Here is a 25,176-nt window from a genome sequence, read left to right on the forward strand (position 1 = left end):
TAGCAGTTTAATTTCTCTGGAAACTTGGTCCTGAGTTGTTGGAGTCCAACCAGGGGCATAGCATCAATTCGGGGGTATCAGGAAGCTTGAGGGCACCATCAAGCTGCTGATACACTCATACAGTGGGTTTAAGTTGGCCTGCCTGTAGGGCCGCAGTAGCAACGGTGACAGGACTCAGCAGGGATCAGATCCAGAGCTGCTACAGTATGCAGCTTGGGTACTCTGTGTGGGCTGCAGCCAACAGTCCAGCAGAACATGACCAGGAAGCACATGCCCCCATCTTTGGTCTCCAGACAGTTGGCCTTAGGGAGGCTTTCCTTCATAATATGCTACAGGTGGTCTGGGGAGGAAATCGCAGCTGCAGAATCGCTGGGGGCCCTATGGTAGGCACCCAGGGCGCCTCCACAAACTCTGAGACCTCAATAACCGCGCTCTGCAGTGGTGCCAAGTCAGACCTGAAGAGCCCTAGTCAGACCCCTTCTAATTCTGCAGGGGCCTGCGAGCTCGCGAGTCCCACTCTGGGCCGGGGCTCCGAGGCTGGTTTCACTTAAGGGTGCTCACTCTGAGTCCGGATACCCAAGTGGCACCCACATCCACTCACGCAGAATTCTGTGGCTTGATCGGCTGTTAAGAGTGCAGAGAGTCGCCATCCTTCAGGCAAAGGAGCTGCCACCTTGTCCCGAACTATCGAGAATACCAGAATGGGGGCTTGGAGTGATAGCAGAGTGGGTAGGGCGTTTGCCTTGCACGCGGCCAACCCGGTTCGATTCCCAGCATCCCATATGGTCCCCTGAGCAGTGCCAGGAGTAATTCCTGAGTGAAGAGCCAGGAGTAAGCCCTGTGCATCGCCGGGTGTGACACAAATAGCAAAAAAGAAAAAAGAAAATACCAGAATCTACGCGCAGGGTCAGTTCCTCACCGCTTGCGTCTAAGTCGATCAGCTAGGGAACCAGCGAACAAGCTTGAAGCCCAAAAGTTCCACTCACTTTTCCCTTCCCGACTTCCCGAGCCTCTCTCTGGTTAGGTAACTGACACACCTGGGAGGAAATTTCCCAAGTCAGACCACGGAAACCGTTGGGTTTTGTTTGTTTTTCACAGTGTAAGAGGGAGGCTTGGGGCTGGAGCTTGGGGCTGGAGCGATAGCACCAGCGGTAGGGTGTTTGCCTTGCACGCAGCCAACATGGCCGACCCGAGTTCGATTCCTCCGCCCCTCTCGGCAGAGCCCGGCAAGCTACTGAGAGTATCTCGCCCTCACTGCAGAGCCTGGCAAGCTCCCCGTGACGTATTCGTATGCCAAACACAGTAACAAAAGTCTCCAAATCGATGAACAACGGGAGGACCGTGACCGTGAAGAGGGAGGCTTAGCGGAAGCAGGAACTACAGGCTCACCGGGTCTCCCAGCTCCGGGGATACTGTCCCCTAGGCGCGGTGACAGCGCCCGTGGGCCGGTGCTGCGCGCAGAGCCCCGGCGAGGAGGACGAAGAGAGCCGAGGGCTGCGGAACCTCCGCGGGGCGCGCGCGCACCCGCCGGCCGCGCGCCTACAGCGGCCCCGCCCTCCTCCGCACGGCGGCCAATCAGGAAGCGCGGCGCAGGTTCAAACAAACGGCGGGTCAACATGGCGGCGGCCTGCGGGGCTGGCAGCTAATCGGCCCCCGTCTCGTGTGGAAGATGTGGCGGGTGAAAAAACTCAACATGAGCGTGTCGCCTTCGGTGAGCGGCGGAGAAAGAGCCGAGCGCGAACTTCCAGGGCGGGGGGGCTGGGGACGCCGGATGTACTGGAAAAGCGGCGTCCTTTGGGGCGGGGCCGTGCGGAGCCTCGGGGGTCCCGCAGCTTCAGCTCTGCGTGCCAGGGCCTCCTTTTGGCAGTGCCCATCGGCTCCTTAGGGAGGAATGAAAGGCAGACCTGCAGGGGTTTTTTCCCCACGCGCTCATGTCGTTCTTTCTCAGGGAAAGCCAGCAATGAGGACTCCTCTTCGAGAACTTACGCTACAGCCCAATGCCCTCACCAGCTCCGGAAAAGAGCCCCCCACTGATTCCTCGATGTCCCCGTCTCTGTGCAAGTTGGGACCGCAGGTGAGATTCGCCTGGCCAGCTTCTTAACTGGGCTCTTTGCCGAGGCTGAGAGCTCAGAGGAACAGAGGGCCGGGGCTGGAACGTAATTAATAATGATAATAAACTCTCTTACTCGGTGACATCCATTTACAGCTATTCAGGCCAACAGAGAGATGCCCTCCGTTGGTTAGAGGAAATCCACTGAGTGCCCGGACCTCTATTTAGCTGTTAGCTTCCATAACCTTTCTCTTGTTCCTGCAAAGGCATGTACTCTACAACTTGAGGAATATTTCTGACTTTTTCTTTTTCTTTTTTTGTGCTTGGAGCTGAACCTGCAGTGCTCAGGGCTTACACGTGGCTCTGTGCTCAGGGATTGCTCCTGTTGGGGCTTGGGTGACCATACAGGATGCCCGAGATTGAATTTAGGTTGGCTGCGTGCAAGATAAGACAAAGCCCTACCTGCTGTGCTAGAGCCCCAGGACATCATAGTTTAATTCTATTTTCACTCTTTTATTTGTGTGGGGAGGGCAGGGTGAGCCCTTCTGAGCAGAGCCCGAGGGAGCCACTTATTTCAGCTGAAGTTCTGCTGTTGGGCAGGAGTCCTGTACGGCTAGGGAGCTCCAGAGGAACTTCAATTTGCTCTTCGTTCTCTGCTGTAGCAGCTACAGCTTTTTTTTTTTTGCTTTTTGGGTCACATCCAGTGATGCACAGGGGTTACTCCTGGCTCATGCACTCAGGAATTACTCCTGGCAGTGCTTGGGGGACCATGTGGGATGCTGGGAATTGAACCTGGGTCAACCGCCAGCAAGGCAAATGCCCTACCAGCCGTGCTATCACTCCAGCCCCAGCTATAGCTTTTCAAATCCCAAGGATTGAGGGGATTGACCTTTGTGTTCCAGACTCCCTCAGTTCTGTGAGCCAGGGATGTTATATGTCTGGTTCAGATCGATGTTTCCCTCTTGCCTTTGGGTCCATGACCATGTGCTCTCTAATTCTGGTACTCGTCTGTTTCAGAAGGGAGAAAATCTTCTCTATCAACACTATCTTCTGCCAGAGCTTTAGCATAAGGGCTCCTTCTACCCATTCCCCTAGTGTCGGAATTAGGACTGGAGAAGTGTAGAAAATTCAAGGTAGTATCTCCCTGTGGTATGTCTAATCATCTCAGCCTTGTTTATATTGTAGGCTGCTTCAGTTAGGGAACCCAAACTTGAGGCTAGAGAAATTACTTAGTGGGATGGAATGCTGCATGCTTTGTATGTAGGAGGCCTGGGTTCATTCTCCAGCATTGCAAAGTTTCCTGAGCACCATGCCAGGAGTAGCCCCTGAACACTGCCTGGTGTGACCCAAAAGTCAAAAGAAAAACTTACAATGTCTTTTCAGCTATTTTCGCCCTGTGTTGGTTGTCTGTAGTGAGTAGCAAGTCTTAGCTAAGTTTATTTATTTTTTCCTTTTTTGGGTCACGCCCGGCGATGCACAGGGGCTACTCCTGGCTCTGCGCTCAGGAATTACCCCTGACGGTACTCAGGGGACCATATGGGATGCTGGGAATTGAACCTGGGTCGGCCGCATGCAAGGCAAACGCCCTACCTGCTGTGCTATTGCTCCAGCCCCTTAGCTAAGTTCTTACTTAAACTTAGAAGTAATGAACCTTTCTTTTTTTGAGTTTACACAGAATCCTACACCCATAATTGCATGTTGGAAGCTGGAATTGACTGCCTTAGTCAACTACTTTTGTTTCCTTTGGCAGGAAGACAGTATCCACTCATCTACCCTGGATTTTGTCAATACTGAGAGGATAGAGTCCCCTTCAGAACCAGTCAGTCACACTTCAGAGTGGCAGGAAGCTCATCAACTTCTGGCCAATGAGCCGCACGTCGCTCTGATTCCCCAAACCAACTCCATTTCCCCAGCATTTGAGGAAGCACTGTACAATGAAATGATCAAAACCATGGTCCTTGTACCTTCTGCAGAGGGTGGCCAGCAAGACATTATACACGAGGCCCACTTAGATACGTTGGCAGAGACAATTAACATCTCTCTTGATGAACTTTTGCAGCCAGGAGATCTGCTGGGAAGCGGGCTTGCACCTTCTATGGAAGACAGTTTTTTTCCAGAACTTGTTTCTGCCATTGCTGAGAAACCTGTATTGCAGGAGCCTCCATCCCACGTCTCAGAGTCTCCACCAAGTCTCTGCTCAGAGCAGCAGCTGTACTCCGAGGAAAAGCCAAAGGGCGGTGGAGCTGACACTGAGCCTGAGAACTTAGTCCCTTCTGGAAATAATTCCTTTTTGTCTTCCTCCACACTCTGGCGTTCCTCTTCAACTGCCTTAGCAGCAGATTTTCTTGCAAGTCCTGGGGTCCCTGGAGAAGACACTGCGGAGCACAGAGCTATAGAGGAAAAAGAAATAAGCGTTCCCATGCTCCCTGAAGCTGCCGAATTGGGAGATCAGGCCCTGGTCTCAGATGGCGAAGATATTCCACACACATGGCAGTCCCCACAGACAGGAAATAGGAACTCCCAGGGAGCTCACGACCCCGTAGTGGAAGAGACTAGTACGCGTCTCATCTCTGATACAGAGCCTTGGCTGTCCCCACTGGCTTGGCTGGAAAAAGGCGTAAATACTTCAGTCATGCTGGAAAATCTCCGTCAGAGCTTGTCCCTGTCTTTTCCTTCTGTTCTTCGGGATGCTGCGACCAGTATGACCCCTGTTTCCACTTGCTCCATCGGAACTTGGTATACTCCCCCAGCACAACAAGAGAAAAGTTCAGACGTATCCCAGACAGGCGTGGTAGGCACCGAGGACAGTGCTTCTCAGGCAGAGCCCCTCCTGCGGGGGTAAGTCTCCACTCCCCTGCAGCTCCTGGACGCCAGTAACCTGGACTTGCCACTTCCCTTCTCTCCCCCCTCTCCCTCTCCTTATGTTTTTCTTTCCCTCTTGCAGCCATCCTCCAGATCTGACAGCCTTATCTCGACATGATCTGGAAGATAACTTGCTGAATTCTCTTGTCATTCTGGAGGTTCTCTCCCGCCAGCTGCAGGAGTGGAAGAGCCAGCTGACTGCGCGCCCTGCAGTTCAGGACAGCAGCACACAGACGGACACTTCTGGTGGGGTAAGAAGGTCCCTGCTCAAGGCTGGACGATCCCCTTGGGCATGTTCTTGCAGAATTGATCCTGCAGTGGTTCAAAGACACTCCTTAACCAAAGGCTCATTGTCTAACAGCTGAGGATCTAGAAAATCCCTTAGAGCTGAGACTTTTTTGGTTATAGCAAGTACCTTATCTCTGCCCACAAATCAGGAAAGTTTTAAAGATACTTTCTTCCAGATTCTCATCTTTCAGTGTACCAGTAACTTTTTCCTTTCCAGTGCCCCCCCCCCCCCCCTTATTAATTGTCTTTCCCTTCTTTACTAAAGAAGAGCATACATGGGCGGGAATGTTGGTACAAAGGGTAATGCACTTGCCTTACATGCGGCTGACTTGGGTTCAAGCCCCAACACCCCATATGGTTCCCCCAAGCCCTTCAGGAGTGACCACTGAGCACAGATCCAGGAGTAAACCCTGAGTACAGCAGGGAGGATGTTTGCCTTCTACGCAGGTGACCTTGGTTTGATTCCTGACACCCCATTTGGTTCCCTGAGCTCTGCCAGGAGTGATCCCTGAGCAGAGTGAGAGTAAGCCCTGAGCACTGCTGTGTGTGGCCCCCAAACAAAACACAACAAAAACCCTGAGTACTACTGGGTGTGGCCACAAAACAAACACGCAGAGAAAATGTGGACTTGCTAAGAAAGCAAAATTTAGTAATAAAATTTAGAGCACATCATTTTTGTTTGCCTTCAGAACATTAAAGTAAGGAATATAACTGAGCAGTGGAGAACTGACCTTGCATGTCTGAGAACCTGGGACTCAGGGCGAGAGCACATGCGCTGAGTGCAGAAGCCACCATGTTTGATCCCTGGCACTCTATCTTGAGCACTAAGTTGTGAGAAGCTTCTAGGCCTTATTGAATGTGGCTTTCCTATCTCTCCCCAAAAAAGGTTGTTTATGTCTTTGGATTCTTAAAACTCTTGGAGAATTTTGGCAGGTATTTCCAAAGGATCACCTAGAATTGGGTGATATTTCTGCTATTCCTTTTTATTTTGGGTGTGTGTGTTAATCCTGGCTCTGTACTCAGGAATAATTCCTGGCTATGCTTGGCAACAGTATGGGATACCTAGGTTCAGATCTGGGTTGTCCTCTTGCAAATCACGGCGGCTGTACTATTGCTCTGCCTCTTCATTCTTTTTTGTTTGTTTGTTTTTATTTGGAGGCCACACCATTGTGACTCTGGGCTTACTCCTGGCTCTGTGCTCAGGAATTGCTGCTGGCAGTGCACAGGGCCCATACAGGATGCGGGATATTTAGCTTTTCAAAATTATTGTAAGGTGTTTACCTTGCATGCAGTTGACCCTATTGTGAATCTCAGCACCACATATGGTGTTCTGAGTACCACCAAAGAGCTCTCCTGAACACAGAGCCAGAAGTAGCCTCTGAGCACTGTTGGGCGTGACTCCAAAACAAAATTATTGTTGGATATGTAAGAGGAAAACAGTTTTAGGACACTATTGTGTAGAACTCAGAGACAACACAAGCTAAGAAAGGAAGGGAATTGTGTTAAAAAAAAAAAGAAATTAAGGCCCGGAGTGATAGTACATTGGATAGGGCATTTGCCTTGCATGTGGCCAACCTAGGTTTAATCCCTGGTACCCTATATGGTCCCCTGAGCACTGCCAGGAGTAATTCCTGAGTGCAGAGCCAGGAGTAACCCCTGAACATCACTGGGTATGACCCAAAGAGCCAGAAAAAAGACTCCTGGCTCTCTGCACTCAGGAATTACTCCTGGTGGGCATGGGGGACCATCTGGGATGCCAGGGATTGAATCTGGGTTGGCCACATAAGAGCAATTGCACTACCTGCTGTGCCAGTGCTCCAGCCCACCTAGAGACCTTCTACTGGTTGAAAATATTTTTAAGCTTGCGGGGATGTATGAGAGAGGAACCCTCATCCCTCTTAGTGAGGGTGTCATCTAGTTCAGAAGTCAGAAAGCAGTGTGGAGACTTCTCAAAAGAGAATTGTGTTTCCATATGACCAATCCGGCAATACCACTTGGCATCCTTACCAAGAACAAAAAACATTCATTTGAAATGATACTTGCTTTTGTGTTCATTGTGGCACTGTTCACAATAGCCAAGATCTGAAAACTGCAAAAACAGATGATTGAATAAAGAAATTGTGGTATACATGCACAAAGGAATTCTATTCAGATATAAGAAAAGCTGACATCCTGTATTTGCTGCAACTTGGAAGGGAATGTTATCATGCTTCCTGAACAAACACTGAATGATCCTTCATGCAGAGTACAAAGAAAATAGTAAAGTAGTAGGGGCTGGGTAAGGCACTTGCCTGGCACATGTCTGACCTGGGTTCGATCCCTGGCATCCCATATGATCCCTCAGGGCTGCCAGAAGTAATTACTGAACTCAGAGCTAATAGCAAGCCTGTAGGATTGCTGGATACGATCCCCAAAATACTCCCCATTTTTTTTTTTAAATAAACATAGTAAAGGAATAAAAAATGGTCAAGGATAGCAAACTCAGTGCTTATAGTATTGATTTTACTAAAGGTGGGAAGGAAAGTGAGAAGGGGCCTAGAAATGGTGGTGGAGAGATGCCCACACACTGGTGGCAAGTTTGGTATAGCAACATTGTGTGCCGGAAACATTGCTGTTATCAGTGTTGTAAATCAGGTGCCTAAATAAGGAAAGAAAAGACTCTTATGTGTGGCATGTGTGAGGCCCTGGGTTTGATTCCTGGTACCATGAGAAAAAGAACAAGAGAAGATGGAAGAAAATATACTTAAAAAGTTGACTTTGTCTTTTGCCATTGCCAGAAACTCTGGAAATTCTAAGTTCTTCATTCCACCGATGGCTCAGTTTCTCTTCTGTGTTTGCTCCTTTTTTTTTCTTTTCTTTTCCTTTTTTCAATTTCTGGACTAGACCCGGCTGTGCCCAGGGCTAACTCCTGCCTCTAAGCTTAGGTCAGCCCTGCCAGGGCTCTGGGTATCACATGGTATGCTGGGGATCAAATCTAGGTCAGCTGTATGCAAGGCAACACATCCTCTGTATTATTACTCCAGTTCTGCCTTGTACCCTCTTTTTTTTTTTTTTTCCTTTTTGGATCACACTGTTGATGCACAGGGGTTATTCCTGGCTTTGCACTCAGGAATTACTCCTGGTGGTGCTCGGGGGACCATATGAGATGTTGGGAATCGAACCTGGGTCAGCCGCATACAAGGCGAATGCTCTACCCCCTGTACTATTACTCCAGCCCCATTGTACCCTCTTCTTAAGCTTGCCAGATCCTTTGGATGCCCCTGAAACAGAATCTAGGCAGGAAATTACAGCACTTCTAGTCATTCCCTATTCCAGTTCCACATTCTTGCCACTTGACTGACCCTTCACACAAGTCTTGTTATCTGCCTGACTGCCCAACTCTGAGCAGTATGTGACCCCTGTACAGGGTGCATGAAGTACTCTGTGCTGTACTGCATGGCACAGTAGGGAATGATATTCACAGGGTTGGGTCAGGGAGCCATGAACACCAAGAGAACTGCGTCTTCACATCCAGACTGAGGATGGTGACTCAACACTCTTCCTCCAACAGTAGGTATTTTTCTCAGATGATGACTGCCTTTGATAGCAGTGACAACTCCCTTCTTTTCTCAAACTGGAAAGTTATTTTTATGGCTTAACTGCCTCTGAGAACACTTACCCTGCTCTATATAATGCACTTAAGATATTTACTTCCCCAAGATAATGAACAGACAGAATTGGAAAAGAGTAGCAATACTTTTCATGGTAAACAAAGAAATGCAATTTGAAACAACAAAAGGCCGTTTTCTTCTGACAAAATAGCGAAGAGTACGATAGATAATGCTGGAACGTGTTGTCCTTTTGCCAGTAGGGCATAATGTAAATTGGCTTATCCTTTTCTTGTTCATCCTATTTTTTTCATCATACTTGTGGTGCCAGAGATTGCACTTGGCCCTGTGGGGTGGTGCTGGGATTAGTTTCAGGACCAACCCAGGCAAGACCACATTCCCGACCCCTCAGCCTTGCTCTCCTCCCTCCCACGTGGATGTTTGGTGAACGGGGCTTGTACGTCAGAGGCAATTTTTTTCTTTCTTTTGTTTTGCTTCATTTGTTTTTTGGGGGGTCTACCAGAGTTTAATCCTGACTTAGGCTCTGGCGATGCTCAGAGGACCATATGGGGTACCAGATGGAACCTGGGTCGATTGCGTGCAAGGCATGTGCCCTACCTGCTGTGCTGTCCAGCTCCTCACATTCCTGTAGGTGTGTTACTTACACATCTGCTTGCCAGGGCTCTGCTCCGTGACACTCACATTCTGGTTGTAGTGTTCACCAGGGACTGCTCTTCTGACCACAGTGCCTGCCTGCCATGTAGAAAACCCTGAGCTCAACTCCTGGTGCCAGCTACATGTGATGAACAGCTGTGCTGTTTGTGCCTGGAAGCCCTGCAGTCTGTAATGCCCTGTGCCACAAGTGACCACCTCTGTTACCACATCTGGATGTGTGTGAGCGCCAAGGCTAGGAATGTAACCCTCTGGCAAGCAAGCCTGCATGCAAATGACACGACTTAAAAGGAGTTTGCCCCTCAGCAAAACCTATCGCCAAGGGTGAACTCAGCCACTGTAGTATCTCTCCAGCACTACTTTACAACTTTTATTTAATAATTTCATTATTTTTTCAAATACATCTACATTCATGTCTATGACAGTATGCAGTGGGTTTTTGTTCCTGTTTCAGAGATGAGAAACAAACTGAAGAGCAAAATGGTTCAAAACAGCACTGATGGAAATAGACTCAGCATGAAAATGAATGTTGTCATTTGGTGTTACATTGATTTCAGTAGCATCATCATGTTTTGTGAGAAATATTGTAGGCAGGGAAATAGGTCCAACGTCTGGAACATGTGTTTTGCCTGCAGGAACCCTGGGTTTGATAACTGGCTCTGTGTGGTCCCCTGAACATTGCTGAGAATTGTGAGTAGCCCCTTAAGCACTGCTGGTGGGGCCCAAAAAGCAACAAGCAAAGAATTCGTGGGACCCAAGAAGCAAGAAGCAAAAAGTTTGTTATAGCTTTGTTTAGAAAGGTGGTTGTTGCCACACCCAGTGATGGTCAGGGATTACTCCTGGCTCTGCACTCAGGAAGTACTCCTGGCTGTGCTCAGGGGACCATATGGGATGCCAGGGATTAAACCCAGGTTGGCCATGTGCAAGGCAAATGCCCTAGCTGCTCTACTACCACTCTGGTTCCTAAAATGGTTTTAGAACAAAGTAAAGTATATGCAACTAAGAAAATACAGCTCATTCTACCTTATGAATTATTTATATACTTCATAATAACCAGTGTCTTTATTTATTTGCTTTTTGGGTTTCACCGGTAATGCTCAGGGGTTAGTCCTGGCTCTGCACTCAGGAATTACTACTGGCAGTGCTCGGGGGACCATTTGGGATGCCAGGGACCGAACCTGGGTCAGACATGTGCAAGGCAAATGCTCTGCCCGCTCTACTATCGTTCTGGCCTCTACCCAGTGTCTTTAAAAGTGCTGTTTATGTTTTGATTTTGTCTTTTGTGGGTGGGAGGTATTCCCATTAGTTTTTGGTTTCCCACTCTTGGAAGTGGGTGATCAGGCTGGACAGAGCTAGGGCCACCAGAGCTATGTACCTGGCTGTGCTTGTGCATCATATGATGCTGGGGATTGAACCCAGGACCTCACTCTGCAAACACATGCACTTCTAGTCCAAATTTCTAAGAATAAATGGTTTTGATTTGGGGCCACACCTAGTGATGCTCAAGAACTACTCTTGGCAGTGCTTGGGGATTCTTATGGGATGCTGGGGTACACTCCTGCCCTTGGTGGTATCTTCCCAGCCCTCTAGACCTTTAAGGACATCTCATAGGGGGCTTGAAATTGGGATCAATGACTTTCCTTCTCAGAGCCCTTGTGCACTGTCTCTTGCTTGGTGACTTCATTTAACCCAGACTAATCATCTTTCCCTCTACAGAAGCCATGGGTGCAGGTGTCAAAGGAGTTGATATCGTTACTTCACCTGTCTCTGTTGCACTTAGAGGAAGATAAAGCTACTGTGAGCCTGGAGGTAAGAGTACACACGAAGGTAGAAGTGTCTGGTAGAACTGAAAGCCAAAAAATGGAGCTTGACATAACATCTGATTTTTTTTTTTCGGTGGGGAGATGAAGGGGGGCAGGAGGCAGGGGACAGGGTCGGCAGCATACAAAGCAAGCACCTTACCCACAGTATCCTCTCTGGCTGCTGATTCTTATTTTACAGTCTCCACGTGCAGAAAACTTGGTCTCCTGTTTTAAAGTGTTGAAGAAATTGAAGAAAAGGCTCCAGAGCCTCAAAGCAGAGCAGGAGCAGGCAAAGCACGGAGAGAAGACTGCCCTCTCAGGCACGAATTCGGTAAGGTGTCAGTCCTTTGTTCCCGGATGTGGGCGAGTTCTTCCCTGGAAGGAACACACGTTTGCTAAAGACACAGATGGTCTGCCCAAGAGCTCTCTGCTCTGGGGCAGACCCAACTAAACTACCTGGGTGGTGGACATTCAGGGTCTTAGTGGGCTTTTCTTTCTTTTTTTCTGTTTCCTTCCTTTGCCCACCATGTCCACGCAACTTCTTCCCTAAGCAGGCAGAGACAGAGCTTGAGGCTTTCTGTGCTCACTCTGGCCAGCTCAAACAGGACCTGGCTGCCAGCCTTCTGAAGGAAACCCAGACTCACCTGGTAATTCAAGGGTATTTTCATCCCTGGGGTCTGTGCTGACACTCTGGGAGGACACTTTGTAATGGACTTCCACTTTGCTGTCAACTGGGGAGAGGACATCCCCACAGAGGCACACCTTCTCGTGTAGGTGGGGCTTCACACTGAGCAAGAACAGCTGGCTCAGCAGACAGCAAGTCTGACCCAAGTCTTGCATCAGGACTGGATATCCATGCAGCTGGATGTGAGTGTTTGGGGCTCTCCTGCCCTCCCCTCAGTCCCAGCTAGCTCTCTCAGGAACCTTGCTCAACTGACGTGCTTGCTTCCCCTGGCAGTATGTGACGTGGACGGCTCTGCTGAGTCGGTCTCGAGAACTCACAGAGAAACTCATGGCCAAGAGCCGGCAGACTCTGCAGGAACGGGATGCCGCAATTGAGGAAAAAGAGCAGGTACAAGCCAGGACTGGGTCCTGCTTAGGCCTGGGTCATCTCCCTCTGCAGCAGGACTTTGTTGTTTGGTTTGGGGGCCACATCTAGGGGTGCCCAGGCCTTCTGGCTTTGGACTCAGGGATCACTCCTGGCTATGCTCAGGGAACCAAATTGGGGTGCCCATTGGTCAGCCAGCTCAGCCGTGTGTAAGACAAGTGTCCTACCTGCTGTACTATTTCTCTTGTCCCAGAAGGCCTTTCTAACAAGTGGTATCTATAGCTTCTCACCTTGGCCTGTCTTTCCATCCTATGGGTATGGAGACCAGCCAGTTCCTTTTCTTCTAAGGTGACCTTCCCAACTATTTCTTCTTCAGCCATTTTTCTTTTCCGTGTCTACTTTTCCCTGAGTACCAGCCTCATTTGCTGTAGTGTTTCTGCCTAGCAGCCAAATGGTCTGTTGTCCTGTCCAAAAGGCTAAACTAAGTGCTCAGACTCTTGATTCAGGAGGAACTATGGGAGAAAAACTGTCTTCCCCCCCCCCCGTCCCCCCCAGGTTTCCAGGAAACTGGAGCAAGTCTCTGCTCATTTAGAGGACTGCAAAGGCCAAATAGAACAACTAAAGTTGGAAAACAGTCGCCTAGCAACAGGTATGCGTGTGTGCATTTATGCAAGTAATTATACCCTCTAAGGCGCGGGGAAAGGAGGCAGAGCGAGAGAGTGCTCTAGAGTGATGTTTCTCGGTGTTTCCCAACCACGACCCCCTTCCAACCTTGTTTTCATCCTGTGTCACTGGTTGGTCTCTGTTTATGCCGTTTTCTTTTGCAGCCCGCTTGGAATACCCAGAGGATATTCCATATGGCCACATGGCCCCAGCTGAAAAATACTGCTCTGTAGCACTCTGTGTGTGTGTGTGTGTGTGTGTGTGTGTGTGTGTGTGTGTGTGTGTACCTTTACTGCTCTACCACTAAAGCCTCATTCCTGGCAGAGAGAGCACTTATGTTGTTTTATTTTGGTTTGGGGGCCACACTTGGCAGTGCTCAGGGCTTACTCATGTCTGATGAGGGGTACCATATGGGGTGCTGAGGATTAAACCGGAGTTTCCCCCTCCCCCACCAAAAAAAAAACACCATGAGTTGGCCACATACAAGGGAACTGTCTTACTCACTATTCTATCTCACTAGCTGAGAGCACTAGTTTGGGAGCAGAAGAGGAGAGAGGGTGGTTTGTTTTAGCGTGGTGAACACACAGTTGCTTTTGGTTGCTTTCGGTCTAGATCTTCAGACTCAGCTGCAGATTCTTTCCAGCACGGAGAGTCAGTTGCAAGAGCTCTGCAGTCAGCACTCCCACTGCGCTCAGGACTTGGCCAAGAAGGACGAGTTGCTTTGCCAGCTTACCCAGAGCAATGAGGAGCAGGCTGCTCAGTGAGTTCTCCTCAGATCGTTGTTGTGGTAGGTGCAAAGGACAGGTTGAAACAGGACTACTCTAAGCATCTCTGATAGGTGGCAAAAGGAAGAGATGGAACTAAAGCGTATTCAAGCAGAGCTGCGGCAACAACAGGCGGTCCTGGCCAAGGAAGTTCAAGACCTGAAGGAGACCCTGGAGGTAAGGAGTGTTGCTGGGAGCAGGACAGCTGGCATGGCTCTGGCCTGATGGTAGTCAGGTGAGATTAGAAAAGCCTCAGTTCCTAGGGCTTGGGCTCATTTTCCCTTCTTCCCTCTTTTGCCCCTGCCCTGCCTTTTCCAATTCTCCTAAGTTCGCCGACCAAGAGAATCAGGTTGCACACCTAGAGCTGGGGCAGGTTGAGTGTCAGCTGAAGGCCACGCTAGAGGTGCTCCGGGAGCGCAGTCTGCAGTGTGAGGACCTCAAGGACACTGTGGAGAACCTGAAGTAAGAGTTCTGCTTTCTGTCCTCCCCAGTGCTCCCCGTTCCTAGGAACGTCTCTGGAAACTCAGGTCTCTAAGAGGGGAATCGTGACCGAGTCCAGAACCCCTTTCCCCCAGCAGATGCTGTTCACTGGGAGGTTAGGAGAGATGTTCAAAGGTCAACTGTCTTTGACCTCTTTTCCGTTCCTGACTTCAGGGCTAAATTGGCCAGCATCATAGAAGAGAGTCAGGAGCACGACCTGGAGAAGACACGTCAGTATTGCCAAGAGCTGGGGGTGCTGACTGAGCAGCTTCAGAGCCTAACTGACTTTCTGCAGACAAAACTACAGCTACAGGAGAAGGTATATAGCAGCTGAAACCACTACGATAAGAGGCTGAAGTGATAGTACAGTGAGTAGGACAGATGCCTTGTGCATAGCCGACCCAGGTTCAATCCCTGACATCCCATATGGTCCACCAGCACCACTATCAGTAATTTCTGAGTGCAGAGCCAGGAATGACCTTGAGCATCACAGGGTGTGGCCCACAAACAAACAAAAACCCCCACCTTCTACATTGTAGAAAACGAGTGGTAAGGGGCCAGAGTAGTACAGTATAGGGTACAGCAGGTAGGACACTTGTCTTGCATGCAGCTGACCCAGCTTTGATCCCCTGAGCACCGCCAGGAGTAATTCCTGAGCACAGAATCAGGAGTAACCTTGAGCATCACAGGATATGGCCCAACCCTCCCCCCAAATAAAGTGATAAGAGGGACCTTATCCCTCATTTTAGAGGGAAATCTTGGAATTTCATTCTTTAAATTCATTAACTATAAAGGTTTTTTGTTGTTTTGGTGCCATACCCCCACTCCCAGTGTTTCTCAGGGCTTACCTGACACTGCTCATGAATCACTCCTGGCAGTGCTCTAGAGACCACATTTAATGCGGGTGGAACTGGGGTTGGCCATAAGCAAAGCAATCACCTTAGTCCCTGTGCTAGTTCTCTGACCCATTTTTGTTGATATTTTAAATGAAGTTAAGGAAGTTTCCCTCTCTAGCTTACTGAGAGAGCTTCCAGTTGTATCTTTCTTGTGTAGTGTGGTCCTCCTAAAACTGTTCTTGTCGCACCTCTGTGACTTTTGTGGACACTCAGATGCCTTAAGCACTTCTTTAGTGTGTTGAAGTTTTTCTTCCTGTTTTTTCTTTTTTTTTTTTTCTTTTTGGATCATAGCCGGTTATGCTCAGGGGTTACTTCTGGCTCATGCACTCAGGAATTACTCCTGGCGGTGCTCGGAGGACCACATGGGATGCTGGGAATTGAACCCGGGTCGGCCACGTGCAAGGCAAATGCCCTACCCGCTGTGCTATCGCTCCAGCCCCACTTCCTGTTTCTTACTTTATTATGAACTCTTGACTGCATCCAGAGACAGTGTAGTCTGGACACTACACCTCGTCCCATTTCCATTCAAAACCAGACTGAGGCTGTTTCCACATCCTTTCTCTTCTATTTAAGTTGGAAATACCTTTTCTATCCTATTAAAATTCTTCCTAGTTCACCTTTTTTTTAATTGTTCCTAAGTCATGTACACTCCGATCTCCTTTATGTTCTCCATACACTTACTTTCCTTTTACGTTTATGTTCATTTTCCTAGACTGACTGGGAAACACATTCTTTAAAGAAAGTGGAATTTATGCTTGCTTTTTTCCCCCCAGTTTCTTTGCTCTTCCCTTTGTTGTTGTTGATGATTTTGTTGTTGTTGTCACATTGACCAGGGGATTAAGGTGCCTGCTGAGGGTCGCCTGTCAGGTTGTGGTGATCACACACTCAGACACGGTACTCTGTGTTCCCTGAGGCCTGCACTCTTGCGGTGCTTGCGCATGTGCTTATAGGACTCACATTCTAGTTGAGTCACACAAGTTAAGGTGCTGTTCACTAGAGGCCACGTGGTACCCACACACATACTTCCCAGGCGTCTTCCTGGCTATTCCCCTTCATCTTTTTATTTATTTATTTTGGTTTTGGAGTCACACACAGCAGTGTTCAGGGTTACTCTTGACTTTGCATTCAGGGATCACTGTTGGTGCTTGGGAGACCATATGGAATGCCAGGGATTGAGCTCAGGTCCAAGGCTTGCACTAACCACTGTACCGTTGCTCTCCAGTTATGGTGCTAATACACCTCTACCTGCAGTGCCATTGGAAATTGCTCATAGTGCCAAATTCACAGATAGCAGAGCTGCCAGGCTCAAAGAGCAGAGCTGCAAGGATTGTGCCTGGTGTGCCTGCAAGGATTGTGTCCTGGCAGTACTCAGGACTGTAAGCCACTGCGCTATTGCTCCAGGCCTGGCCTTGTGTCTTTGGCTTCCTCTCAGTGTACACTAAATGGCCAGTCTCTTTCAGGATATGGAGCTTACTAGTTTATGTAGCAGTTAAGTGCACAATCTGGATCGTGAGATCTGGACATGCTCACGATCTGATTCTCTTCCCTGATTGTATGTTGAACACATGAAATGCCAACGAATTCATAGTGTAGCAGGGAAGAAGAATACATGTAAACTTGTTATCTTTCCTTCTGATCATAATAGAGGTCTTTGTGGAGGACCACTGTGGAAGCATGTAGAAAGGTGCATCAGTTCTAGTACTGAGGATGAGGAGATCATTGAAAAACAAGGTATCTTTGGACAGTCTTCAGGTTAGACATTCGCAGGGCAGGGATGGGTATATAAGAAAGATAGTACAGGGGATAAGGGGATAAGGCACTGGCCTTGCGTTTGTCCAACCCCAGCACCACATGCTCTCCCAAGCATTGCTGGGAGAGGCCCTGAAGCACCAGCAGGTCTGGCCCCAACCCGTCAAAAAAAAGAAAAAAGAATCCTTAGGGCAGAGGGAATAGTACTTGAAAGTTACAGAGATGCTGTATGTGTTTTTCATGATGACTACCTGCTACCCAGGCCTGGATTAGGTGCTAGGACAACTGCGTGAACATAAAAGAAGCAGCTCTTTATAATTATACTATACATGGTTGTTATGTGGTGCACAATTAACAAGGAACTGAGACTGGAGAAGGAGGTAGGCCATATTTTGAAGGCTTGAACTAAAGGAAATTACAGAAGGACTGGAGTGATAGTACAGTGGGTAGGGTACTTGCCTTTCACGTTGCTGAGATGGATGGATTCTCTCTCTAGCATCCCATATGGTCCCACGAACACTGCCAGGAGTAATTCCTGAGTGCAGAGCGGGGAGTAACCCCTGAGCCTTGCCAGGTTTGGCCCCCTGGTACCACTCCATCAAGAAAAAAATTATAGAAGGGATAGAAAGGAGGAACTGGAGTGATAGTACAGTGGGTAAAGTGTTTGCCTTGCACGCAGCTGACCTGTGTTTGATCCCCAGCATCCCATATGGTTGGTTCCCTGAGCACCAGGAATAATGATCCCTTTGTACCACCAGGGGTGACCTAAAAACTAAAAAGGAACAAAAGCAAAAAAGAAAGAAACGAAGAGCTAGGTTTGATGAATTCAATCCATATTTAAAAGCAGAAGCAATAGAATTTGATGACTAGTTTGCTGTAGGAGTAAGATGGAAAAGTGCTGATCTCTTGATTGCTGGAAGGATGGTGCCATTCTCTAGAATTGGAGTTAGATGTTCCATGTAAAGCACACTAGAATCTAGGTTTTTCGTTTTTGCAAGCTTTGTAGTCCCTGCCTACACTGTTCAGCTTTGCCCTGTAGCCCAAGAGAGGCTGCACTCTGGATGTGGCTGTGTTCCAAGGAAATCTGATTTACAGAAACAGGCAGCATGCCAGATTTGGCCTGCAAGCTACAATTTGTTTCCTCTCTGCCATAGGATTGTACATACTGGAGGAAAAACATTTAGGTGGTGCTTGGGGGATGGAATGGAGAATATGGTGAGCTCACCTTTATACAAACTAAATTTCAGGTGAACTAATGGAGATTTGTCATAGGCCGTTGGCTCTTTGGATCTAGAAATCACGTGAGAGAGAGAGAGAGAGATGGATTGAAGGGACCATGTGGAAGTAACTAGACTTCTGGGAACTCTGGAGGCAAGAACACCTGGGAAATGGATTTGGGTGTTAAGGCCATGGTTGAACATGAAGGAACACAATAGTTAAGGAACTGTAGATAGTGAGATGAAATAAGCAAGGATGAAGGAGAACAAAGTCATGTCTCAGTTTCTAAAAGAACATGAAGGAGGACTAGAGTAGTTGTACGGTGGGTAGGGCGTATGCCTTGTACCTGGCCAACCCAGGTTCAGTGCCCGGCATCCCACATGGTCCTCCCAAGCACAACTAGCAATAATTCCTGAGTGTAGAGCCTGGAGTAACCCCTGAACATCGCTGGATATGACCCAAAAAGCAAAACAAAACAAAAAGAACATGAAGGGCCAGAGAGATACTGCAGCATGTAAGGTGTTTGCCTTGCACACAACTGACCCCAGTTTGATTTCCAGCACACAGCTGGTACCCTGTGCCCTGCCAAGAGAAGTCCTAAGCACAGCTGGGTGTGGCTTCAAAACAAAAGATGAAAAAATAAATAAATACAGTTACTGATTATAAAAGAACTCAGGTAAATAAAAGCTGTATTCATTGCATTTGAAAGTTAGGATGTTAGGCCCTGGGGATGTAACTCAGGATAGAATGCCTCCCTTGTTTGAGGCCAGAGTGATAGTATAGCAGGGAGGGTACTTGCCTTGCATGCAGCTTACCTGGGTTTGATCTTCAGCATCCCTCATGGTCCTCCGGGCCTCGCCAGGAATGATCTCTGAGCACAGAACCAGGAGTAATCCTGAATACTCCTAGGTATAACCCCAACTCCTCCCACCAAAAAAAAAAAAAAAAAGAGGAAGAGGATTGTCTGCCTTGCTTGTTTGAGTTTTGGATTGGTCTGGTTTGGGGGCCACACCCAGTGGTACATAGGGATCACTCTTGATAGTGTGTGACCATGCAGTGCTGGATTTCAAACCAGGGCCTCCTGCATTTGAAGCATGTGCTCAACCCTCTGAGCTAACTCTGGCCTTGAGGCCTTGAGTTTGGTCCCCAGGACCAGCCCACATCTTCTAGTATTATCCCTGGCCCTGATGGTAAGTATCCCTGGCACCACAAAAAAAAACTCAGCACACTACAAGAAAGAGTGTGTATGCATCACAACTGAGTGTGTGCTCTCTGTACAGCACAACAGTAGCAGCAACAAAACTACAAAAGGAAGGAAAGGGGGAAAAGAAGGAAAAAAAGAATCATGAGAATTTGGGGCCAGAGGCATAGAACAACAGGTAGTTTGCCTTGCATGTGGCTGACCGGGTTCAATCCCTGGCATCACCTGGTCCCCTGTGCACTGCCAAGAGTAATTCCTGTGTGCAGAGCCAGGAGTAACCCCTGAGCACATCTGGGTATGACCCAAAAAGTTAAAAAAAAAAATTATGAGAATTTGATGGAATGGTATGGTAGAAGCCTGACTGTAATGGGCTGAGACATCAATAAATGATTGGCAAGAAATGTCAACATATTTTTATTTTTTGTTTTTCAGGGCTTTTTATTTTGTTTTGTTTTAGGCCACAATTGGCTGTGCTTAGGGCTGACTCCTGGCGGGGCTTATGGGGTGCTGGGGATTGAACCTGGGTTGACTATGGCAAGGCAAGTGCTCTACCCACTATATTACCACTCCAGCCCCTGTTCTTATTTTTGGACTACACCTGATGATGCTCGGGGGTTACTCTTGGCTCTGCAGTTGGGACCATATGGGATGCCAGGGATCGAACCTGGGTGAGCTGCATGCAAGGTAAATTCCCTACCTGCTGTATTATCCCAAAACATGCAGAGCTCAGCAGCTTCTTGCCTGGTCAGTACTTGGTGGTTACTCCTGGTGGTGCTCAGGGAACCACGCAGCACTGGGGATGGAACTGGGCTTCCTATAAGCAAAGCATGCACTCAGTCCCCTGAGCTAGCTCTAACCCTCTTTCTTTTTTTAAGTTGTTTTGAAAGAGTGTATCTAAAAAGGGATCTTACAGTAAAAAGTGTCTGGGGTTATTTTTCCTTTTCTTTAAAAGTAAAGGTAAAAGTAAAGGCCCTCCCGTTGATCGTCGATTTGCTCGAGCGGGCCCAGTAACGTCTCCAATGGAGACTTTGTTGTTACTGTGTCTGGCATATCGAATACTCTCGGTAGCTTGCCGGGCTCTCCGAGAGGGGCGGAGGAATCGAACTCGGGTCGGCCATGTTGACCGCTTGTAAGGCGAACGCCCTACCCGCTAAAAATTTATATATTTTTTAGCTTTTGGGTCAACTAGGCAATGTTCAGGGGTTCAGGGGTTACTCCTGGCATTGTTCGGGGTACTGCATGGGATGCTGGGGATTGAACCCAAGTCGGGCACGTGGAAGCCAAGCTCCTTACTGTATTCTCTCTCAAGCCCATATTTGGTTTTTGGGTTTTTTTTTATTTTATTCTTTCTTTCTTGTTACTTTAGTGAGAGAATTAAATTTGGGGAAAGGAGAAAGAAATAAAGCTGGAAAATAGTATAGAATAGAGTAGAATAGAATTCTGGAGGAGATGGCCGGTGAGTAGCCGGGCCATTCAATGAAATCAAAATATCCTTGAAGAGAAGCTGATATATTTTTTTTCCTCCTTTGCCTATAGGCTGAACCAGAGCCCCTTGTGACAAACACAGCCTCAGTGTCACCCCTTGAACACACTCCGTCCACCGACAACACCACCTTGGGAAGCTGCTTGACAGGCCCAGCACATGAAGGTTAAAACTGGGGTTTGGGGATGGGGAAAAGTGGTGACCCTGTTCCTGACCCCTTCATCTACTGAGATGCCCTTCAGCAGGCCCATGTCTCCCTCACTGCTTCCATTGTGGCGGACTCTTTTTTTTTTTTTTTTTTTTTTTTTCCCTTTATTTTATTTTATTTTTTTTAAAGTTGTAGATTTACAATTTTTTGTGCTTTGGTTTCAATTATACAATGATCAGATACCCATCCCTCCACCAGTGCCCATTTTCCACCACCATGGATAATATCCCTCCCACCCCCATCCCCCCATCCCCCCGTCTCTGTGGCAGGGCAATCCCCTGTGTTCTCTCTCTCCTTTTGGGTGTTGTGGTCTGCAAAAGAGGCATTGAGTGGCAAACATGTTCAGTCCATAGTCTACTTTCGACATGCATCTCCCCTCCTGGGAGGATCCTCCAAACATCCTTTATTTGGTGCTCCCTTCTCTATCTGAATAGCCCTTTCCTCTAGGATACCCGGCTGGCCTCTAAGTTATGGAGTAATCCTCCTGGTGCTGATCTCAGCTATTCTTGGGTATTAATCTCATACTTTGTTACTTTATATCCCCCAGATGAATGCAATCTTTCTATGTCTATCCCTCTCTTTCTGACTCATTTCGCTTAGCATGATACTTTCCATATTGTACCACTTGTATGTAAATTTCATGACTTCATCTTTTCTAAGAGCTACATAGTACTCCATTGTGTAGATGTACCAAAGTTTCTTTAACCAGTCATCTGTTCTTGGGCATTCAGGTTTCTTCCAGTTTCTGGCTATAGTAAAGAGGGCTGCAATGAACAAACAAGTGCAGATGTCACTTCGACTATACATTTTTGCCTCTCTGGGATATATTCCCAGGAGTGGTATTGCTGGGTCAAATGGGAGCTCAATTTCTAATTTTTTGAGAATCGTCCATACGGTTTTCCAGAAGGGCTGAACCAGTGGTGTGGCGGACTCTTGACTGGCTTGCCAGAGGGACCTTACCCCATGACTGGTTTTTGTTTTAGCACTAGAATCAGCTCCTGGATCTGTACCCCTGCTTGGAAGTGACAAGAGTGCTTTCACCCGAGTGGCATCCATGGTTTCCCTTCAGCCTCCAGGTTAGCATGGGCTCCAGGGATCCTGCCTCATTTCTCGATCTGGTAGTGATGATGCCAGAGACCGTAGCAGTGAGATGTGCATTGCTCTAAAAACCTCAATTCTACATGGGCTCAATTTTCTTTTCTGCCTTTTGGGATCTGTGATGTTTTTGTTCCGGACATTCAGATCCTGCAGGTGGGGACCATGGATAAGAGTCGTGGAAATCGTTGGCTTCACCCTTGTCCCTTCTAGGGCTCAAGGACTGTCTCTGGACCTTTTCTTTCAGAGACACCAGACCTGGGGAAGAGTCTAGCAGAAATGGGGTCCAGTATGGTAGCGCTTTGGAGCCTGAGTTCCCTGCTGCAAGAGTCTAAGGAGGAAGCCATCAGGACTCTGCAGCAAACCATGTAAGCGTAATTCAGTTCTGGTGAGAGACAGCGGGTCAGAGGAGACAGTTCCCCATGCTGGGCCCTCGCCAGCCCCTAAGAAATTGAAATAATGCTGAATTCTTCCTTCTCTCAGTTGTGATCTACAGGCGAAGCTGCAGGCTCAGGAAGAGCAACATGAGGAAGCCCAGAAGGCCAAGGAAGCCGAGATAGAGAAGCTGAACCAGGCCTTGTGCATGCGCTACAAGGTGAAGGAGGGGCCTCGAAGTGGGTCGGTGAAGAACTGGGCCATCTATGCTGGCCCACTGGGAGCTGTTTTCTCTCCAGGAATCTGGGTGGTGGGGATTTTCCAACCACTGCCCTAGTTTTGCCCTTCTGGGGTCAGACGTTTCCTATGTTTGGGAATCAGTTATGGGCCAACCTATCTCCCCAGGCTGACCTAGAAGTCCGGAACTCTAGTAGTTGGGAACTCTAGCAGAACTCAGCGCTGAAATACACCTTACCTTGGGACTGGAGCAATAGCACAGCGGGTAGGGCATTTGCCTTGCATGCCGCTGACCCGGGTTCAATTCCCAGCATTCCATATAGTCCCCTGAGCACCACCAGGAATGATTCCTGCGTGCAGAGCCAGGAGAGACCCCTGAGAATCGCCAGGTGTGACCCAAAAAGCAAAAAAAGAAATACACCTTACCTCAAGCTGCCCTGGAGGAAGAATTAGTGTTATCAGTTATCCCCTCAGATGAGCATGGGTCACACTTTTCAGTCCATTCAGGCAAGGGCTTCAAGAAGCCAGCTGTTTTATTTTTTATTTATTTATTTTTTTTACCTTTTTCTTTCCTTTTTTCTTGGTGTGTGTGGGGGAAGGGCTACATCTGGCGGTGCATGGGGGCTTACTACTGGCTCTATGCTCAGGGATCATTCTTGGCCAGGCTCAGGGGATCGTATATGGTACCAGGGATTGAACCCAAGTTGGTTGCATGCTAGGCAAGCACATAAACCAGCCGTACAAAGCACCCTGGTCCCTGCCATTTTTTTTAAGTGCCTTATTATTTCTCTTCAAAGAAGACAGTTCTCTTTTCTGCTTTATACTCCACAGAATGAAAAGGAGCTCCAGGAAGTGGTACAGCAGCAGAACAAGAAGATCTTAGAACAGATAGACAATAGCGGCGAACTCATAGTGCGTTCACCGTGATGTCCGGCCTCTACCTTCCGCATCACTGGGAGCCAGGATACCACAGTGGGAATTGCATCCCCTGGACAGCCCTGGATCACCACATGGGATAAAAAAAAAAAAAAGAGGGTCTTTGAGACTATTGACCACACCTCTCCTTTCTCACTCCAGAGCTTAAGAGAGGAGGTGATGCAGCTCACCCGCTCACTTCGGCGTGCAGAGACAGAGACTAAAGTGCTCCGGGAAACCCTGGCAGGCCAGCTGGATCCCAATTGTGAGCCTATGGCCACTAGCTGGATCCAGGAGAAAGTGTGGCTCTCCCAAGAGGTGATGTAGAGTTGAGCAAAGGTCATGGGTAGCTGGTGGGAGCCCTAGTCTGTGCCTTTACTGACCTGGACATATCTACAGGTGGACAAGCTAAGGATGATGTTCCTGGAGGTGAAAAATGAGAAGGCAAAACTCATGGCTAAGTTCCAGAGCCATGTAAGAATTCCTGGGATGGACTGGAGGGGTAGTACAGTGGGTACTGTGCTTGCTTGCATACAGCAGATCCGGATTCTATTCGCGGCACCCTGTTTGGTCCCCTGAACCCGCCAGTGGTGATCCCTGAGTGCAGAGCCAGGAGTAAGCCCTCAGCATCATGAAATATGACCCCCCTCCTCACTCCCTCCATAAAAAGGATTCCCATGACAGGACTAGGTGCTGGGACCATTTCCCACCACTTCTAGTTTACCCAGAATAGTCTCCTTGACTCTCAGTCTATGCTGTTTTCGTTTGTTCATTTTTAAAAAGCAAAGGATTTATGCAACCTCTTTCTTTCTAGAGAAACATCCTTGAAGAGAATCTTCGGCGCTCTGACAAGGAATTAAAGAAACTAGATGACATTGTTCAGCATATTTACGAGGTAAAGGAGGGAGAGAATTGGTGCAGCTCAGGTATCTGGTGGAGGTCCAAACCCCGGGAGTATAGTGAGCAGAGCTCTGTTCCCAACCCGCGCTGAGAGCAGAACTCAGCGACTGCTGCATTCTCGGTGGCCACTGTTTTTTCCCTTCAAGTCAGGTGGCGCTTCCTGGGGCCAGTGAACCTGGGCCTCAGCCTGTGAACCTGAGCTGCCTTTTCTGCTTCTCTTCCCAGACTCTACTTTCCATCCCAGAGGTTGTGAATGATTGCAAGGAGCTGCAAGGATTACTGGAGTTTCTGAGCTAGGACACCGAAAGCTGGAATCCATTTCATCCCTTTTTACCTGCAATATCCCCTTATCCTCCTATTAGGACCAATTGGCATTGAGCCACCAATGTTTAATATTTTTTAAATAAAACACTTTTAATGTATTTCTTCAGGCACACTGCAAATCAGTTCTCTTTGTTTTTGATTTGGGGCCTTACCCGTCAGTGTTCGGGGACTGTCTCAGCTCAGTGCTTGGAGGTCCATTGCGCTTTGGGATCGTGATTGAGCCCGAGGCTTCTGTGTGTACAACAGGCTTGTGCGTGTTCAAGAACTTTGAGTGCTCTTCCCCTGTCCCTGAGTTGTCTTTCTTGGTGGCAGAGGAAGTTAGGGGAGAGGTAGCATGGCGCTGCCTGGGTGCCCTCCAC

The 25,176-nt window shown here is 48.3% G+C and overlaps 1 protein-coding gene across 1 annotated transcript; it reads left to right on the forward strand.

The window, feature by feature from the left end:
* The first annotated feature begins 1,493 nt into the window (after window positions 1–1,493).
* SPAG5 (sperm associated antigen 5) lies at window positions 1,494–24,923 on the forward strand. Its single transcript, XM_056126509.1, has 23 exons — window positions 1,494–1,711; window positions 1,949–2,074; window positions 3,801–4,888; window positions 4,995–5,163; window positions 11,176–11,268; window positions 11,461–11,592; window positions 11,816–11,908; window positions 12,036–12,128; window positions 12,220–12,333; window positions 12,865–12,958; window positions 13,585–13,732; window positions 13,811–13,913; window positions 14,065–14,198; window positions 14,391–14,535; window positions 20,817–20,928; window positions 21,955–22,047; window positions 22,314–22,434; window positions 22,550–22,661; window positions 23,510–23,590; window positions 23,756–23,911; window positions 23,993–24,067; window positions 24,408–24,488; window positions 24,719–24,923. Exons 1-23 carry the CDS (start codon window positions 1,670–1,672, stop codon window positions 24,788–24,790), a joined length of 3,477 nt encoding a protein of 1,158 aa, XP_055982484.1. The 5' UTR covers window positions 1,494–1,669; the 3' UTR covers window positions 24,791–24,923.
* The last annotated feature ends 253 nt before the right edge of the window (window positions 24,924–25,176 follow it).

The sequence above is a fragment of the Sorex fumeus genome, unplaced genomic scaffold, assembly GCF_029834395.1.
Source record: "Sorex fumeus unplaced genomic scaffold, SorFum_2.1 ptg000063l, whole genome shotgun sequence".
In the NCBI taxonomy this organism is placed as follows: Eukaryota; Metazoa; Chordata; class Mammalia; order Eulipotyphla; family Soricidae; genus Sorex; species Sorex fumeus.

What these genes read in the sequence shown, in the direction of transcription:
- SPAG5 (XM_056126509.1), top strand. Translation starts at nt 1,670, where the DNA reads ATGTGGCGGGTGAAAAAACTCAACATGAGCGTGTCGCCTTCG. An exon ending in ACCTGAAGGAGACCCTGGAG is followed by an intron (nt 13,914 to 14,064) that starts GTAAGGAGTGTT and finishes AATTCTCCTAAG; the next exon opens with TTCGCCGACCAAGAGAATCA. An exon ending in TGGCTAAGTTCCAGAGCCAT is followed by an intron (nt 24,068 to 24,407) that starts GTAAGAATTCCT and finishes CTTTCTTTCTAG; the next exon opens with AGAAACATCCTTGAAGAGAA.